This window comes from Felis catus, chromosome B2 (genome assembly GCF_018350175.1).
Source record: "Felis catus isolate Fca126 chromosome B2, F.catus_Fca126_mat1.0, whole genome shotgun sequence".
Lineage (NCBI taxonomy): Eukaryota > Metazoa > Chordata > Mammalia > Carnivora > Felidae > Felis > Felis catus.
In genome coordinates, this window is record NC_058372.1 from 114,173,956 (window position 1) to 114,188,770 (window position 14,815).

Here is a 14,815-nt window from a genome sequence, read left to right on the forward strand (position 1 = left end):
TTCCCCTAACCTTGCACTCTCCATTTCACAGTACTTTTATGTCTTTGATAGTAAGCCCTCAACCTAAAGCTGCAACCACAGCCACTTAAACTTCACTGTTGACTTTCTGAGAGTTTCTTGAGGCAAAAGAGACATGGATATAAATACTCATCCAAAGATTTAGATAGGAAAAAGAAAGGAATAGCATGAAATAAAAGGGAAAGTCCTCATTCAATGAAATCCCTGTTCCTTCCTCATCTATAGATTTTTGAAAACAGGAACTGAGATTGAGTGGTTATCTCCAGGAGGTTCAAAAGTCCTTTTCCTCAACCACTCCAAGCATCTGCCCACAATCTGAGGCTTAAAATTTGTTCTACCTTGTCCCAAAGTCTAGAGACATCTAGAAAGAGTAAACTAGTTCTGGACACATTTTGCTAGGCCAGAGTCATCTAGGATTCTTGTAATGGGTTAAGCATTTCCAGAAAATCAACAAGTTTACAAGCAGGTTTCTAAATCTGGGCCTATTGAATTAAACACAATTCTGTAAATGAAAGCTGTGATGTCACATAACTAGAAATAGCACTGACATTTGCAATTACAAGACTGCCTTTCTTTTTTGGATATATTGTCATTATTTTCAGAGCTAAAAGGCACTTTGGAGATTATTTAACTGAATTCTCTGAATTCATTTAACTGAATTAACTGAATCATTTAACCTGAACCTGAAACCTAATGATAAATGCAGAACAAGAACTTCACCTTGGTCCCTAGATTGCTAGTCTAGTGCCCTTCTGCAACACACAGCCTTTTTATATTAAAGCTCTACAATCAAAAATTTCTGAGGTATTAAATTCTTTATATTAAATACTACTGGATATTCGCTTTTAAATGAGCCCAGCAATTAGCTTATTTGTGAAAGAAAGAAGTTTTTAAAAATAAGGACACTAGACAGTGCTCACCAGTTTTGTAAGTGTCCTATAACTTCATCTGGGAGGAAGAACATTCCTTCTTGTTGACAGAAAGTAATCCATCATGGGTCTTGACTTTCTCATTTTCTTAATGCTATATAACCATTTAATCATTTTTTTAAATTGCTATAATAATTCTGTCTTCTTTATTTCTTGCTCTAAGAATAGTAGCTGTCCTTCATCTGCTAATTTCAATGGCTTTTAAATGCTGCCGTCTGCTCTACATTTCAGGGATGACCTCTAGCTGCGTCAGTTACCCCACCAGCAATACCCTGTTTTCACTTATTCAGATGCCTCCAGATCTGAGTAACTGGAGAGCTGAGCATTTTCAGGATCTGCATGTTAGCTCTGTGGTATAATGACTGATGTCAGCCTGAACTTTGCCAAACATCTCTCATCACTACTAGCTATATCCCATTCCAAATGATTGGGCTTGCTCTCTTTCTGGAGCACACCCCCTTTCACATATTTGAGTATGGATTCAACAATATGACAATCATTTTCTTTCCTTAAAATGCCACTCCTGCCATGGACAAAAATAACTTGTTACTGTTGTCACTGCCTGCTAGGGGAGGTGGTAAAGGGAAGATGAGAAGTTGTAGTAACTAGTCTGGATGTGTTTAGTCCCCCATCTTTATCCAAAACTATTCTATTCTCCTGGCTGACTCCCTTAAACTCCTGGTTATCCAAACTCCTTGGGACTTGAATGTTTTCTGGAGAAAAATAACAAGCAAACGTTGACTTCTATGCTGAGCCTATGGCTTGTAACTTGCTTTAGGCTTGGGCCCTGGAATACATTGGCAGCCACAGACTTCTATGAGTGTCATTTTATTGATTTATAAAAAAGGGTGGGGGGTACTATGTTGCACAAAATAGGCCATGGCATGCTTTCCATAAGTTGCTAGGACAGTTGAGGGAACGGACGACTCAGCCAGGCAAGTAAACACACGTTTAATAGTACGGTAACATGGATCAAGAAAAAGTTATTCTAAAGCATAGCGTCAAGAGAGAAAGAATACACTCTCCATTTATTTAATGTTTTCCTTATGTTTCCTCAGAACAGTGCTTATTCCTTGACAAGCTTTCCCTGCACACAGCATCTAGTACTTCTTTCCTGGGATAGCCCAAGAACTGCAGCCTGTCTCTGTGCTTGTTTATTTATTTACACTGCCATTTATATTCTCATCCAAACTAACATATGTCTGCACAATACAGAGTGAAAAGTACATGTCTTTCTTCGTGTTTATTTCCCTGAAGTTGTTCACCAAATTGCTTTTTTTTACATCCCTTTTGCAATCTCATCCCATCCGGCTCAAGTATCCCGGATTAGAAAGGCCGTCTCTGGAGTCCTTTTCAAAGGGAGCCTCCCACAGCCTTTAAATCCCCCACATTTTATGGCGCAGATATTCAGGATCTGAGGTATTAAGTAAGAAGGAAAGCAAAGCTGACTGGGACGGTCACAGAAAAATAGAGTAGCTTCTTGTTTGGATAATCATTATTGGAAGTGTCCTATTATCTGTAACCTTTCTGGTTCAAAGTGATAAACTCAGTCATTTGCAACTGGACATCATGCAACAGATAAAAAAGGGTAGTATATGTGTGTGTGTGTGTGTGTGTGTGTGTGTGTGCGCGCACGCACACACGCACACGCATGCATGCATGCAACGTACAGAAAATACAGTTCCACCAGAGAAAGAAATGTGGCAAATGGCAATTCTTAAAAATAAGTCAAAAATAATCTTGAGGCGGTTGTTGTCTTCCCCATAATATGAAATCTAAAGAAAACTACACTAACTTCAAAATTCCACTACAGGTATAAAAGTAATTAATATTTAATTAAGGAATTAGCCGGTAAAAGCCAGCCTCTCAGTTTCTACTTTTTAGCTTTTTAACAAGAATGTATTTTACGTTCCTCTCCTTTTGCTTCTGGGCCACTTCATCTCCTCAGTCCTCTCCTCTGGGATGTAGAACAACTACACCATTGACGACTTCAGAGACATACAATTTGAAGCACTGCAAGCTTGCAAAATGGGATGGGTAGGAGCAATGACCTTTTTATCCCTCTCATTTATAAACACATAAATAGAAGACAGTCCAGTCTAGGGATTCTAAATGGAGGAAAAAGAGAGAAATACAAATCTTACTTGCTTCCCAGAAAGGCTTTGGCTATATTCCAAACCTAAATTATTTGAGCGTAACAGTTAGCAAGGTGTATATGAGTCGGGGACTTTTTCAAAGTGACCTCTCAGGGGCTGTGTAAACTGTAAGGTTATAAAGTATTGTCTTTAGGATATTATTAAATACAACTACCTACTAGTTTATATTAAAATCACTTTGGGGGCTTGTGACTTTAAATCCTTCTTCAGTAACTTCTGGAAGCTCATCGACTTGTGCTAGTGGAGAAAAGAGGTGGGAAGCTTACCACTGACTAATAACAGCCAGAGTGTATATCGCTCAGAAACGCCGGCCCTCGGTTCTCCCATCCCTGGGTGGACCAGCGAACCTTATTTTCCAGATGCCATGCGGCCCTTACCTGCGCTGGGAACAGAAGGAAGTAGTGGACCCTCCCCTCCTCCCCCAAGACTGGAAAAAGTCTTTCCAAATATCATTCCCTGCCCTCTAGATGAGAAACCACACTGCACAACAGATCCTCTCAAGATTGAGAGACGGAGGGTGAGGCAGAGAGCACGCGCCAAGCGAGGGCAATCAGACTGAGGAGAGAACTGCCTAAGGGGTGGAGGAATCTTCCAAAGCAGCAGCAAAGGCTCAGTTTGGAAGAAAGCCTCAACACAATTGAATGTCCAAAGGGACGGTCCTGAACGCACACACCGCTGGTTCCTACCCACTCCGGGCAGGTAACGCGAGGGCGAAGTGACCGCCAGCGCCCAGTGAGCTCCTCCGGACCAGCCTCCTGGCACCCAAGTGCAGCTGCCTTTATTGAAAGGAAGAAAGAAAGGGAGCAAAGCTACAGAGAGGGTCTTCAAGAAAACTGGAAAGGAGTCCGCAGATAGAAACCCTCCGGCGATCTGCCTAGGTGGCGAGGTTAGAGCTGCCTTGGGGCCAGTCGTTGAGCGCCAGCGCTGGGGGCAGAGGCGCGAGGGAGCTGGGGAGCTCTGCCCGGGAGAGCGGGGTGCGCCCAGCCTGGGGCCGCGGAGAGTTAGCGGGCTCAGAAGCTGGGGGCGGGGGTCTGGCGCCCGCCGGACCTTCGGCCCCAACACTCCCGGCGCGAACGCGCACACCTCTCCCCGCGAGAGCTGCCTTCTGAGGGGGCTCTCCTCACCACGCTGTGCCTCCCCCACTCCCCCCGGCTCGCGTTCTCCGCCTTCTTTGCAGTGTCCAGAGATGCTCCGTCGCAGACCCGGGACCCCTTAGGCGCCTCTTCCCGTCCCTCTGCCAAATCGCAACGCCTGTACTTTTCCAGCTCCCTCTTTCCCTCTTGAAATTGAAAGTTATTGAGGTCGCTCAGGGTTGTTGCTCCAGCAGTTTCCTTCCCCGCCCCCGAGCTCCCCCCGCCCCCCGCAGCCATCCCCCTCTTCCCCCTCCCTCGTCCCGTCCTTCCCTCCCTCCCTCCCTCCACCACTGGAGCGGCTCCTACTCGTGAACAGCAGAAGCAGCTCGGGGTCTCTCCGCCGCCCCTTGGCCATGGCCGCGGTGCCGACGGCGCCCGCTCCCCTAGGATCCCCGGGCCCCCGCCGTTGCCGCCGCAGCCACCGCAACCTCTGAGCCCAGTGGGCCGCCGCCGCCGCCGCCGCCGCCGCCGCCCCCCGCCCGCCCGGATCCCACCCGCCGCCGCCGCTCACCATGCTACCTGCGGCCGTCCCGGCGAGGCCGCTCGCTGCTCGTGGAACCTTCGCTCGCGGTGTTGACAGCCACCGTTGCGGAGCCGCCGGGGTCCAGGGCTCGGACAATTTGAAAATACAATAGTTGGTGTCCCTGCACCCGACCCGCTTCGTTTGCCATCCCAGCACGCCTATCGGATCTGCGGGGAGAAGTTGTCCGCTGCTTGCGTTCTCCCTCTCTGTACGCCCAACACCTACCTATATTTCTAAAACATTTAATTAACGGAAGAAAAAGGAGAAAAGGAAGGGAAACATTACTGGGTTACTATGCACTTGCGACTGATTTCTTGGTTTTTTATCATTTTGAACTTTATGGAATACATCGGCAGCCAGAACGCCTCCCGGGGAAGGCGGCAGCGAAGAAGTAAGTGCGGTGTTTTTTGTTTTTGTTGTTTTTTACGCGTTTGCTCCCTCCCGCTGCTTTCACCTGTCGGGTCTCCGAGCCTGTCCGGAGTCAGCTCCCAGCTGCAGCGGTCCTCCCGCCCAGCACCCCACGCCTCCGGGAGAAGGCGGCAGTCCAGGCTCCGGTATTGACGGCGTCTCTCACGCCTTCTCGGCGCGCGCCCCTGTCTTCCTCCGCATCCTCGCGGGTGCCAAAGCGGGCGGACCGGGCGCTAACGTGGCTCCCGCCCCCTCGTGACTTCAAGTTCGCGGCAAAGTTCTGTCTTTCGTTAGACTAGCTTTAGGTATTTGTGCTTTCCTTCCGTGACTCGGGCGGGGGCCCGAAGCCCCAAGCATCCCAGACGCCCGACCCGCGAGTTGCCCTTGGCCACTGAATAAGCGCCGGGGGAGGCGCGGCCGCGGCGCCTGCCCACCTCACGCCGCCGCCTCGGACAGGGAGAACTAGCTCGGGTTGCGAAGAGCTCGCGGGGCCGGCCTGGGAGCCAGCGAGCAAGCGCCTGCGCGGCCGCTACGCGCAACCGCGCACGGAGAGGCCAGAAAGGCACGCGGGACGCTCGGGGTTCGCGTGTCTGCGCGCTTGCTGAGCCATTCGCGATTCCACTCCGCCGGCGGGGTGGGGGGGGAGGGGGGGTGAGTAGGCACTGCGGAACCCGCCGCTGGGAGCCAGAGGTGCAGCGTTTCCAGTTACGATGTTGCCCGTCACGCGTGAGCGCTTTTACCGTCTCAGGCTCTTTCAAGGGTCCCCTGGGGCAGACGGGGCCAGTGAGGGTGGGGTTCCCCCCAAAGACTTAGGCTCGCCTCCTAGCTGCCCCTTATCCTGACTCCTGTTCCTTGGACGGTTAGCTTGTGAAGGCGTCTTAAAACAGTGCCCTGGCTTGAATTAAACAGGTACCCCCAGGGCACCCTCAACACGGGCTGGTCTGTCTGAAAGGTGGCGTCTTCCAGAAACTAGGAGACAGGCGCGAGAATGGCACGTCTCCCTGCGCCCGGGTTGCCCGGGTAGCCCGGTGCGCTGGCGTCTGTGCCCCCGTGGGGAGTCTGTTCGCAAATAGCAGGGCCGGGGGCGACCCTGGCTCCAGCGTGGGGGACGCTGGTAGGGTCAGGGAGGGAGAAACCTTCCCGGAGCTCGCCGGGGGCAGAGAGCGGCGCTACTGCGGTGGCCCCTCGGACCTCCGCCGCAGGGGAGCCAGTGACGCTTGGCGGCAACGCGTCCGGCGCGCGGACCCTTCTCGGAGCGTCGACCCGCGAAGCCTCTCGCGGCGGGCGCGGGCGCAGCGCAGAGGACACAGCACAGGCTTGTGTGAGATGGAGATTTAGTAATCGCTTCTCTGCGCTGTCTCTGCCCTGCCCCTGGACGTGAGGGTCCCCTGAAAGCTCCCTTTGTGCCACTCGCCTCGGGCAGACAAGGTCTGATTCACCTGAAAATTGCCTTTAAAAAACGTAGCTGGGCCCAAGCGCCAGGGGATCCGGCTCGGTCTCACCCGCCTCTGAGATCGCGTAGCAAGGGGCAGGAGGGCCCAAGCTAAACATGTCAGGGCACCCGATTTATTATTCTTGGCCTCTGAATGGTTTGTGTTCTTCGTGACTCCTCCATCCACCCTTTCAGTCAAGACGTGCGGCCGCCTCACAGAAGGACCGGCCTGGGGCTCGAGCCTTGCCCTTGCGCCCTGGTGGTCCCTGCCTCCTTTCCTCCTCGGGATGGGGCAATCTCGTCTCTGGTCGGTTGGGAGACGGATGCCGGGCCTAAAGGCAGCCTCTTGCTTTACACTGCTCTTACCCACTACTTCCATCACCCCACCAAGGACCCCAGGGGCAGGAGCTGCACAAATTCTGGGGCGGGACAGGGTCCCGAGCGTCAGTGCAGAGGTGCCTCTGATTGCTGTTTAAGGACCCTTGTTAATGAAGGAAGACACAGGAGAAAAAAAAAACTGGCCATCCATTCGTTCCTACCTCTCCCAGCTGACCCTCCCGCCTGCCCCCCGAGGACAAGTGTGCGGGAAGCTGCCCTGTGATGCAGCCCCAAAGCTGCGGAGAGCAAGGGATGACGCACCTCTAGGCTCATACTAGGCAGAGATCACAGAGTCAAAGGGGGAACTGCTTTCCGACTTGCCTTAACCATCTCAAGGCCAAGTCAGAGGCGCCCTCTGGTTGTGTAGCGGGGATGAGAGAAGGAGTGGGTGGCATTGGGTTGAAATTCCAATTATTCTGTGGGAGTGGTGCTGGGAGAGAGCTCCCATAACAAGGGACGCTCCTTGCTTCTTAGCCCTGGAGTCGGCCTTGGCGGCTGGGTTTGCTGGTGCAACGCTGGGAGAGGGGCGACCCCTTGCGTCCTCTGAGGAGACAGACGAGGCTCCTGGCAGGTGCAGTATGATTTTTTGGAGAATCTGGAAGGAGTGGAGGGTAAGGAGAGATCTTTGTTAAATGTCCATTGAAACTCAAGGCCAAATTGCGTGTACATATACTCGTTTCTTTGGAAATTTGGGAAGGAAATGTGTAAAACTTTTTTTTCAGTTACGGTCTAGGGGAAAAACTTTTATGAAAGATAAGGTAGTAGTCAAAGGTATTTTAGGAAAAAAATAAAAAAGCGGTCCTTACTATTTTTCCTAAGAGACAGCTAATGTGAACATTTAAGAGTATCCTTTTTGGCCTGTAGTTAAATAGCTTCACTTTTCTACACTTTTAAAATCTTAACTAAGGATACAAGAGATAGAAAATTAAGGTGTAAGGGCTGTTTTTTTTCAAAGTTTTTTAAGTGATCTCTTGAATGTTTTAGTAGAAAAGTTTCTTGCCAAAAAAAAAAAAAAAAACGGCATTTGTTTGCAGTGTTAAGTATTGTGAAGTGTAAGGGACCATGGTTAATCCTCAGATGTAGCAGATGAAGTCACATTAGTATTCTCCTGTTTTCCTGACACAACTGCTGTACCATTTGTCTGTACTTTGTGAAAACTAGTGATCTTTAAACATGAATTGTGTACTTTAAAAATATATGTGGAGTTATGGGTGCAACAGATACACAATAACCTTTTTTTATCTATTTGGATTCATATCAGCTTCTAGAGATGACTAACTTTAATTTATTTAAGATAAGAATGAAATGCAACTCTTACTTAAAACTCCCAACCAGCAATGTTTTCAGAGGCAAGGCTTGGCTTTAAGTACAGTGCTAAATCAAGAACCCAAATCCAGTTCTTAACTCATTTCCAGCTCAGCCTTTGCAACTTAGTACAGTCAGTTTCTGAGTTTCAGATTATACGCTAATAAAATTAAAGGTCATATCTACCATAATGGTAATAACCACAATACCTTACTGGCACATTAAACTTTCACTTGAATTATTCATTCAGACCCCTAAGTAGTAATGTGAAGTGCGGGCATTAATATTCCCATTTTACAGAGAAAGACTCTGAAAAACAGACTAAGTAACTTATACAAAGCCATACAACTAGTAGGTAGAATTTGTCTCCTGCTAGTTACACTACCTGCTGATCCATGTCAGAGAGAAAATGTCAGTTATGTCAAGTAATAAATCTGATGGTCTCCAGACCATCATTTATCCACTTTGTCTGAGGAATAAGCTGTTCTGGTTGACTGGAGATTTTTGGACTGATACTTACATTAGCAACCAACGTCAAAAAATTAATTATTTAGTAATAACAGTAATAACGTATACTAATAGTGAAGCTTGCTAAATATAATAACATTATTTGGTTATTTAGAAGACATTGTAGGATCATATTATTCCAGAAGATTATTGTTAGAAACATCATATGCCTTTGTAGTATACACCTATTAATTGGATTTTAATTGTCTGGATTCTAGGTACACACAAGTTGTGAAAAGCCATTGCGTGCATAATAATTACAAAGCTTCCATTGCACAATCTGCGAAACTTCTAAAAATATTTCATAAATATATCTGAAATAAAGGAGTAAGAATACAGGACAAATAATTTTAATGGTAAAAAAATAAAAGCCATCTTATTAGAATACTCTGGCCATTGCTCATGACATTGTTTTGGATGTGGAGCCATTCTTTGGGATTCTGATACACTCTTGGTAATTACACTGCTAATTCTAGTAAATAACAACTTATAGGATAGAAAAAATATTTCATTCTACTTTGCATTTGTAGTATTAGTTTTGAATGGAAACATGTTTTGGATATTGGCTACAATGCGTTTTCCTATCTGTCTACCTTTGTTACCAGTCTACTTTGTTTTTGAGAGAAACATTGTTTAATAGATGGGAGACATGAGTAAAATTTGCTGGAGAAAATATATTCTGCAACCTATCAAGTGATATCTATGAATCAAAGCAACAAATTTAAACTCGTAGGCAGTAATGGCAGTATCTAAAGACACTCAAAAGACATTTATTTTTGTAAATTCTGATATAGTCACTATTATACTATCAGAGTTATTTCTTAAAATATCTTTTTGTTAACTATTTTAATTCCTTGTTTATTACTTTAATAGAAGGATTTTACTTAGAACATTAAGAATGATTAGTTTTTAAATATTGTGTTTTTAATCCCGAGCTGTTCCATGAAAAGTAATTAAGAATGTAAGAATGAGTGTGAAATTGACTTAATATCACTTCATTGTTCCTCTAAGCATGAAATATGAACAGTATTCCAACTTATAACTAGAAAAATTTTGCTAGATCATTTCTCCACTAAATATTTTACACATAATTTAATATTCTACAAATTAGGTCCCCAGAAAGCAATGAATGGAAATTAAAACATGTACTTACATTTGATTTTCAAGTTATTATGGGGAAACCATACATGCCACGATACTGCAAAACAAATTTATTAGTCATTTGATCATTTTAGACTATTTCAATCTGGACAGAGATCTCTAGATTGCTACTAAATATCTAAAAATATTTTCCCATTAATATTTTAATGCAGTCATTCTTTTAAATTCTATTTATATACTGTGTACAGTTGTCAGAACCTTAAATGGAATTAAAGACCAAATGGTCCCTCTGAAATTGTAAGAATGAGGTGTCAAAAAATAAAACTATTCTACATATTGTTATTTCTTAAATCATCTTTTCCTGCTTTATCTCCATCTAAATGTTTCATTTTGGATGTTGTCCTAACCTTTCTTCCTGTTTTCCCACTGTCCACTCATCCCACCTCCCAAAAATCCTTTTCCAAGTAGTGAATTCTTGAAATGCCATCAGAGTGGGTATTATATTTCATGAAATGTAAGATTCAACTTTGGTTACCATTAGGAAAACATCATTCAGTTCTGAGAGCATGGTAAGGATCATGCAAGACAGTGTGTTGAAATTACATGTTTTACTTGGTTAGAGCTATTTCTTCTCTGAACAGTGCATTTTACATTGGCATGCTTTTGAGAATGATCACTTGAAAAGTGTTGCATCATAAATTATATAGACTTTTTTAGCTTGCTTTTTGATTTTGAGGGAAAATGTGGATTGCTTTCTTAATTGTGGATTTTTTTCTTCAGGTTTAAAATGATTGGATTATCTTAAATTTACCATCTGTTGGACAACCTAGTAAGTTTGAAATGCTTTGCAAAACATGAAGTGTGAAATGTACATCTGTAAAATTTACTGCCCATTTTTTCTATTTATTTAATCCCACCCATCAGATATTTCCATTCAGGAATATACTAGCATTCTGCTTAAAGTACTGATCCAGCAATACCAAAAAGAATGGAATGTTCCATTCTCAAGGATTGCGGGGGTGCTGAGAATGTTTAATGTCCAAGTGCCATTGAGTACCATGAAATCCCATTTTCTGCTCCAAAGACTTTGCAACAATATGAAACTTTTGAGCAAAATACCTACATTTTCACATTTGAAAAGTTTGAATAATTTCAAAAATTCATTTTAAAAATACAGTTACAGGTGCCTCTTATCTGATAAGAGCATTTCTACTTTCTTTGTTATCTTGGCAAAGGACCTAGTTGCCATCTGCTGTCACTAAAATTCTTCTGGAAGTTTTATAGATAAAATTCAGTGGTACTACAGAATATGATTGCCCAGTTAAATATGTATTTAATAGCTTTTAGCTGTCGTTATGCCTTATGCAAAAATCTAGTCCAGTCTTCGAAACACTACCTGATTGGCATTCCATCTGACATTTAAGAATTTGATGAATAGCAAGCATCATAAATTCATGGTAGAGACTCGGACCTAAGATGCAAATGAGGGAGGGGCGCCTGGGTGGCTCAGTCAGTTGAGCCTCTGGCTTCGGCTCAGGTCATGATCTCACAGTTTGTGAGTTCGAGCCCCGTGTGGAGCCTGCTTCAGAGTCTGTGTCTCCCTCACTCTCTGCCCCTACCCCACTCATGCTTTGCCTCCTTCTCTCTCAGGAATAAAAAGACGTTAAAAAAAATTTTTTTAAGATGCCAATGAGGGAGAATCCCCAGGGTGTGGTGGAGAAAAGTAGACTGGGAAGTAGAAGAACTGGGTTCTAGAGCCAGCATAGCTACTAATATTTGGATGACCCAGGCAAGTCCCTTTACCACACTAGGTTGTAAGTCCTCATCTGTGAAATAGGGTGGTTGATTGAAAATTTGTAAGTGATTCCTACAGTCTCTTCAACTTATCATCTTTTGGCTTGAGAACGTAAATCATGGCTAGGGAGTTAAACAGTTCTTCTAAACTTAGTTGTCCTTTTCAACTAAGTTTAGTGGATGAAGATTGAGAATGCAAACAACTATAAGTATTCATTTATTATAAGCAAATGCATATAAAGATTAATTTGTAAGTACCTTATCAAAGTACAAACTGAATTAATTATGATATTTCATTGTTCACAATTTCTAGTGCCCCAAAACTGTAGCCACAGCACCAGTCAGCATACTCAGTCTTCAGCAGGCCTATCTTGTCCTTGAGTCTTGGGGTGCCTGGGGAGCTGGTTTGGAATGCGCTAGAGAGATCCTGCAGAGCTCCCCTACCATGGCAGGCTTTCAGAAGTGGCCTGTGCTGGAATGGAAGAAGCAATTACAGTGGCCCAGGTTTAAGATAATAAGGCCCTGTGTTATGATAGTGACTGATTGAGCAAGGGTGTGTATACAGCACATATTTTCTATTCATCGAATGTATAGGTCTTGGCAACTAATTGGATATGAAGGGAAAAGACATGGACACATTTGGCGGTAAACTTTGTAGTATAAGGACTCAGAATTGGGTGAATGGAAAAGTAATGGAGATAAACAAAAAGATGGGAAAGTGAGAGAAGCAGACTGAGTAGGAAACTTATTTTTCTTTTGAGCTATCTTTTGTTTGAGGGCCAGTAGAGCATCTAGTAGCTCAGAATCAAAGTTTCAGAGTGTCAGGGCTGAAGATAAGTATTTTGCAGTCACATAAAGGAGATAGTTGAATGCACGAAATAAAATCTAGTGGTGCCGTATTTATTATTAAAAGGGTTTGCATAGCTGACACTGAGACTCACTCTTACTGGTAGAATCAAAATAAGATTAAGGTACTTTCAGTATTTTAAAGAATCTAATGTATCATTCTTAACTGCAGCTTCTCATTTTTATAAGAGAATGGTCACTGAGCTGCATTTTTAAAAATTATTTTAGAAAGAGAACACAAGTTAGGGAGAGGGGCAGAGGGAGAATCTTAAGCAGGTTCCATATTCAGCGTGAAGCTAGACTTGGGACTAGATCCCACAACCCTGGGATCATGACCTGAGCCGAAATCAAGAGTCAGATGCTCCACCGACTGAGCCACCCTGGTGCCCCTGAACTGCAATTTTAAGTTGCCAAATCATGCAACTGGACATCATACTTGGAAATCTTATCACCTGTGGAACTGTCTTACCTAGCCACAGATCACAGGAGACTTAAGAAACTTTATGATAAGGAAAGATATGTTCCCATAAGGTGTAAAAAATGCTTTTTAAAAAATCATTCCATTGGGATCTCCTCATAACAGCATCTCCTCATAACAGTGGCCTTCTCCTTTCAAGCACATTTCTCTCCAAATTGTGCTCTCTTATAATCAGTGGTTCTGAGGATAGGGCGGAACTTAAAGGAGCCGAGTCCCTCTGGACAGTGTGTGGATTCCCTCTGCAACATCTCTTCTGTGTAGTTACCCAGCCCTAGTAACAGCTAGGACCCCACCCTCTTTCTCCTCCTATTCAATTTTGACCTTCTGTGTCAGAAACAGGTAGTGTTTTCCAGTGTGTCTGTTCTTCTAGTTCTCTTCTGAGCACTTGGCTTGGGCATAGGATTCAATTAAGTTATGTTAAAACATCTTTCTAAAATGAATACACAATAATGCAATGCACTATATTCACTCCTAAAAACTGTCCTCAGAAAACTAGCTGGTAAGCATATTTATAATTATACCCCAATACAAAGCACATTCCTGAAAGCAAGTGGTAAAGCAGCCCCCATTTTATAACCACATAATACAAACCACCACCACACAATATAAAATAACAGAATTTGTGAGATGCTTATTTTAGAACACTGTTTTTTTAACATATGCTTGATAAGTTGGTAAGAAAAAGAGCAGCTATTTTCTCATTGTTATGTTCTTTTCTGATTCAAAGGGACGTCACAGGTATGAACACAGTCATCTTGATAAAGGCTTTCACAGAAGGAAAGGCGTATTGGTCACATTTTACTGATACGAAAGAGACAAAAATGTCACACCAAAGTGAGTGTAAATGCCTTGTGGCAAACTATAGTTTCGTAGTCCTCAGACCACTGTTATATTCATATATTTGTTATTTTACTATACATTTATACTTATTAACATGAGTGTTGAGATACTGATTATTATCTACATAGCTGCCGTGTTTTGGGGCACCTGAGTGGTTCAGTTGGTTAAGCTTTCGGCTCTTGACATTGGCTCAGGTCATGATCTCATGGTTCATGGGTTGGAGCCCTGCATCGGGATCTGTGCTGACAGTGTGGAGCCTGCTTAAGATTGTCATTCTCTCCCTCTCTTTCTGCCCCTCCACAGCTCGCTCTTTCTCTCTCTCTTTCAAAATAAATAAACTTAAAAAAAAAAATAGCTGCCATGTTTTAATCACCTGTGAGTGCCAGATCCTATACTTGATGTTTTTGCAAATGTTATCTCATTTAGTGTTCACACTTACCCTGTAAGGAAGGTACCAATAGTCTCATGTTAGTTGCCTAACAGCACTCAACAAAAATGTGGTGGACCTGGGATTTCAGCCCAGGTTTGGCTCCAAAGCCCATGTCCTTCCCTGATTTCTTCACATCTCCTCGACTCCTGGGATTATTACTTGGGCGGTAATAGGTGTATTTTCTCAAACCTCAGCTCACCTTTTCTTTCCCTTACTCTCTCTTTGCTCATTTTTTCTTCTTCCTCCTTTGATAAACCACAGCTGCTTCCTCAACATTTACTATAGAGGTCATTTCTGGTGTTTTAGTACTTTCTCCCACTTCTCTTTCTTTATTTGCTCCCTTTCCTTAAATTTGCCCTACTGATGGTTTTTAAAAATAAAAAGTTGTTGATTTTTTATTAGAAGCAATAGAGTAGCACATCTTATATGAAATACTTTGAGATTATTCTTCTCATGTACCGTGTGCATATCCAGGAGAAGATTAACTTAGGCATGAGGATGTGGGAAAGTCTATAATTTTGCAGTTAAATATCAAAA

The 14,815-nt window shown here is 43.9% G+C and overlaps 1 protein-coding gene across 7 annotated transcripts in view; it reads left to right on the forward strand.

The window, feature by feature from the left end:
* Positions 1 to 4,525: 4,525 nt before the first annotated feature.
* The window catches only part of RSPO3 (R-spondin 3), an 86,457-nt gene continuing 76,167 nt past the window's right edge, over positions 4,526 to 14,815 (forward strand). For 2 of the 7 annotated variants that reach the window (XM_006931980.5, XM_045058008.1), the window contains exon 1: positions 4,526 to 5,150. In XM_006931980.5, coding sequence (XP_006932042.1) covers positions 5,054 to 5,150 — 97 coding nt within the window. In that variant the 5' untranslated portion in view covers positions 4,526 to 5,053. Of the gene's footprint in view, positions 5,151 to 5,810; positions 5,894 to 7,451; positions 9,244 to 9,725; positions 10,720 to 13,735; positions 13,843 to 14,815 lie in introns of those variants that run through there. The other 5 variants (XM_045058003.1, XM_045058004.1, XM_045058006.1 and 2 more) reach the window with 5 other exon arrangements.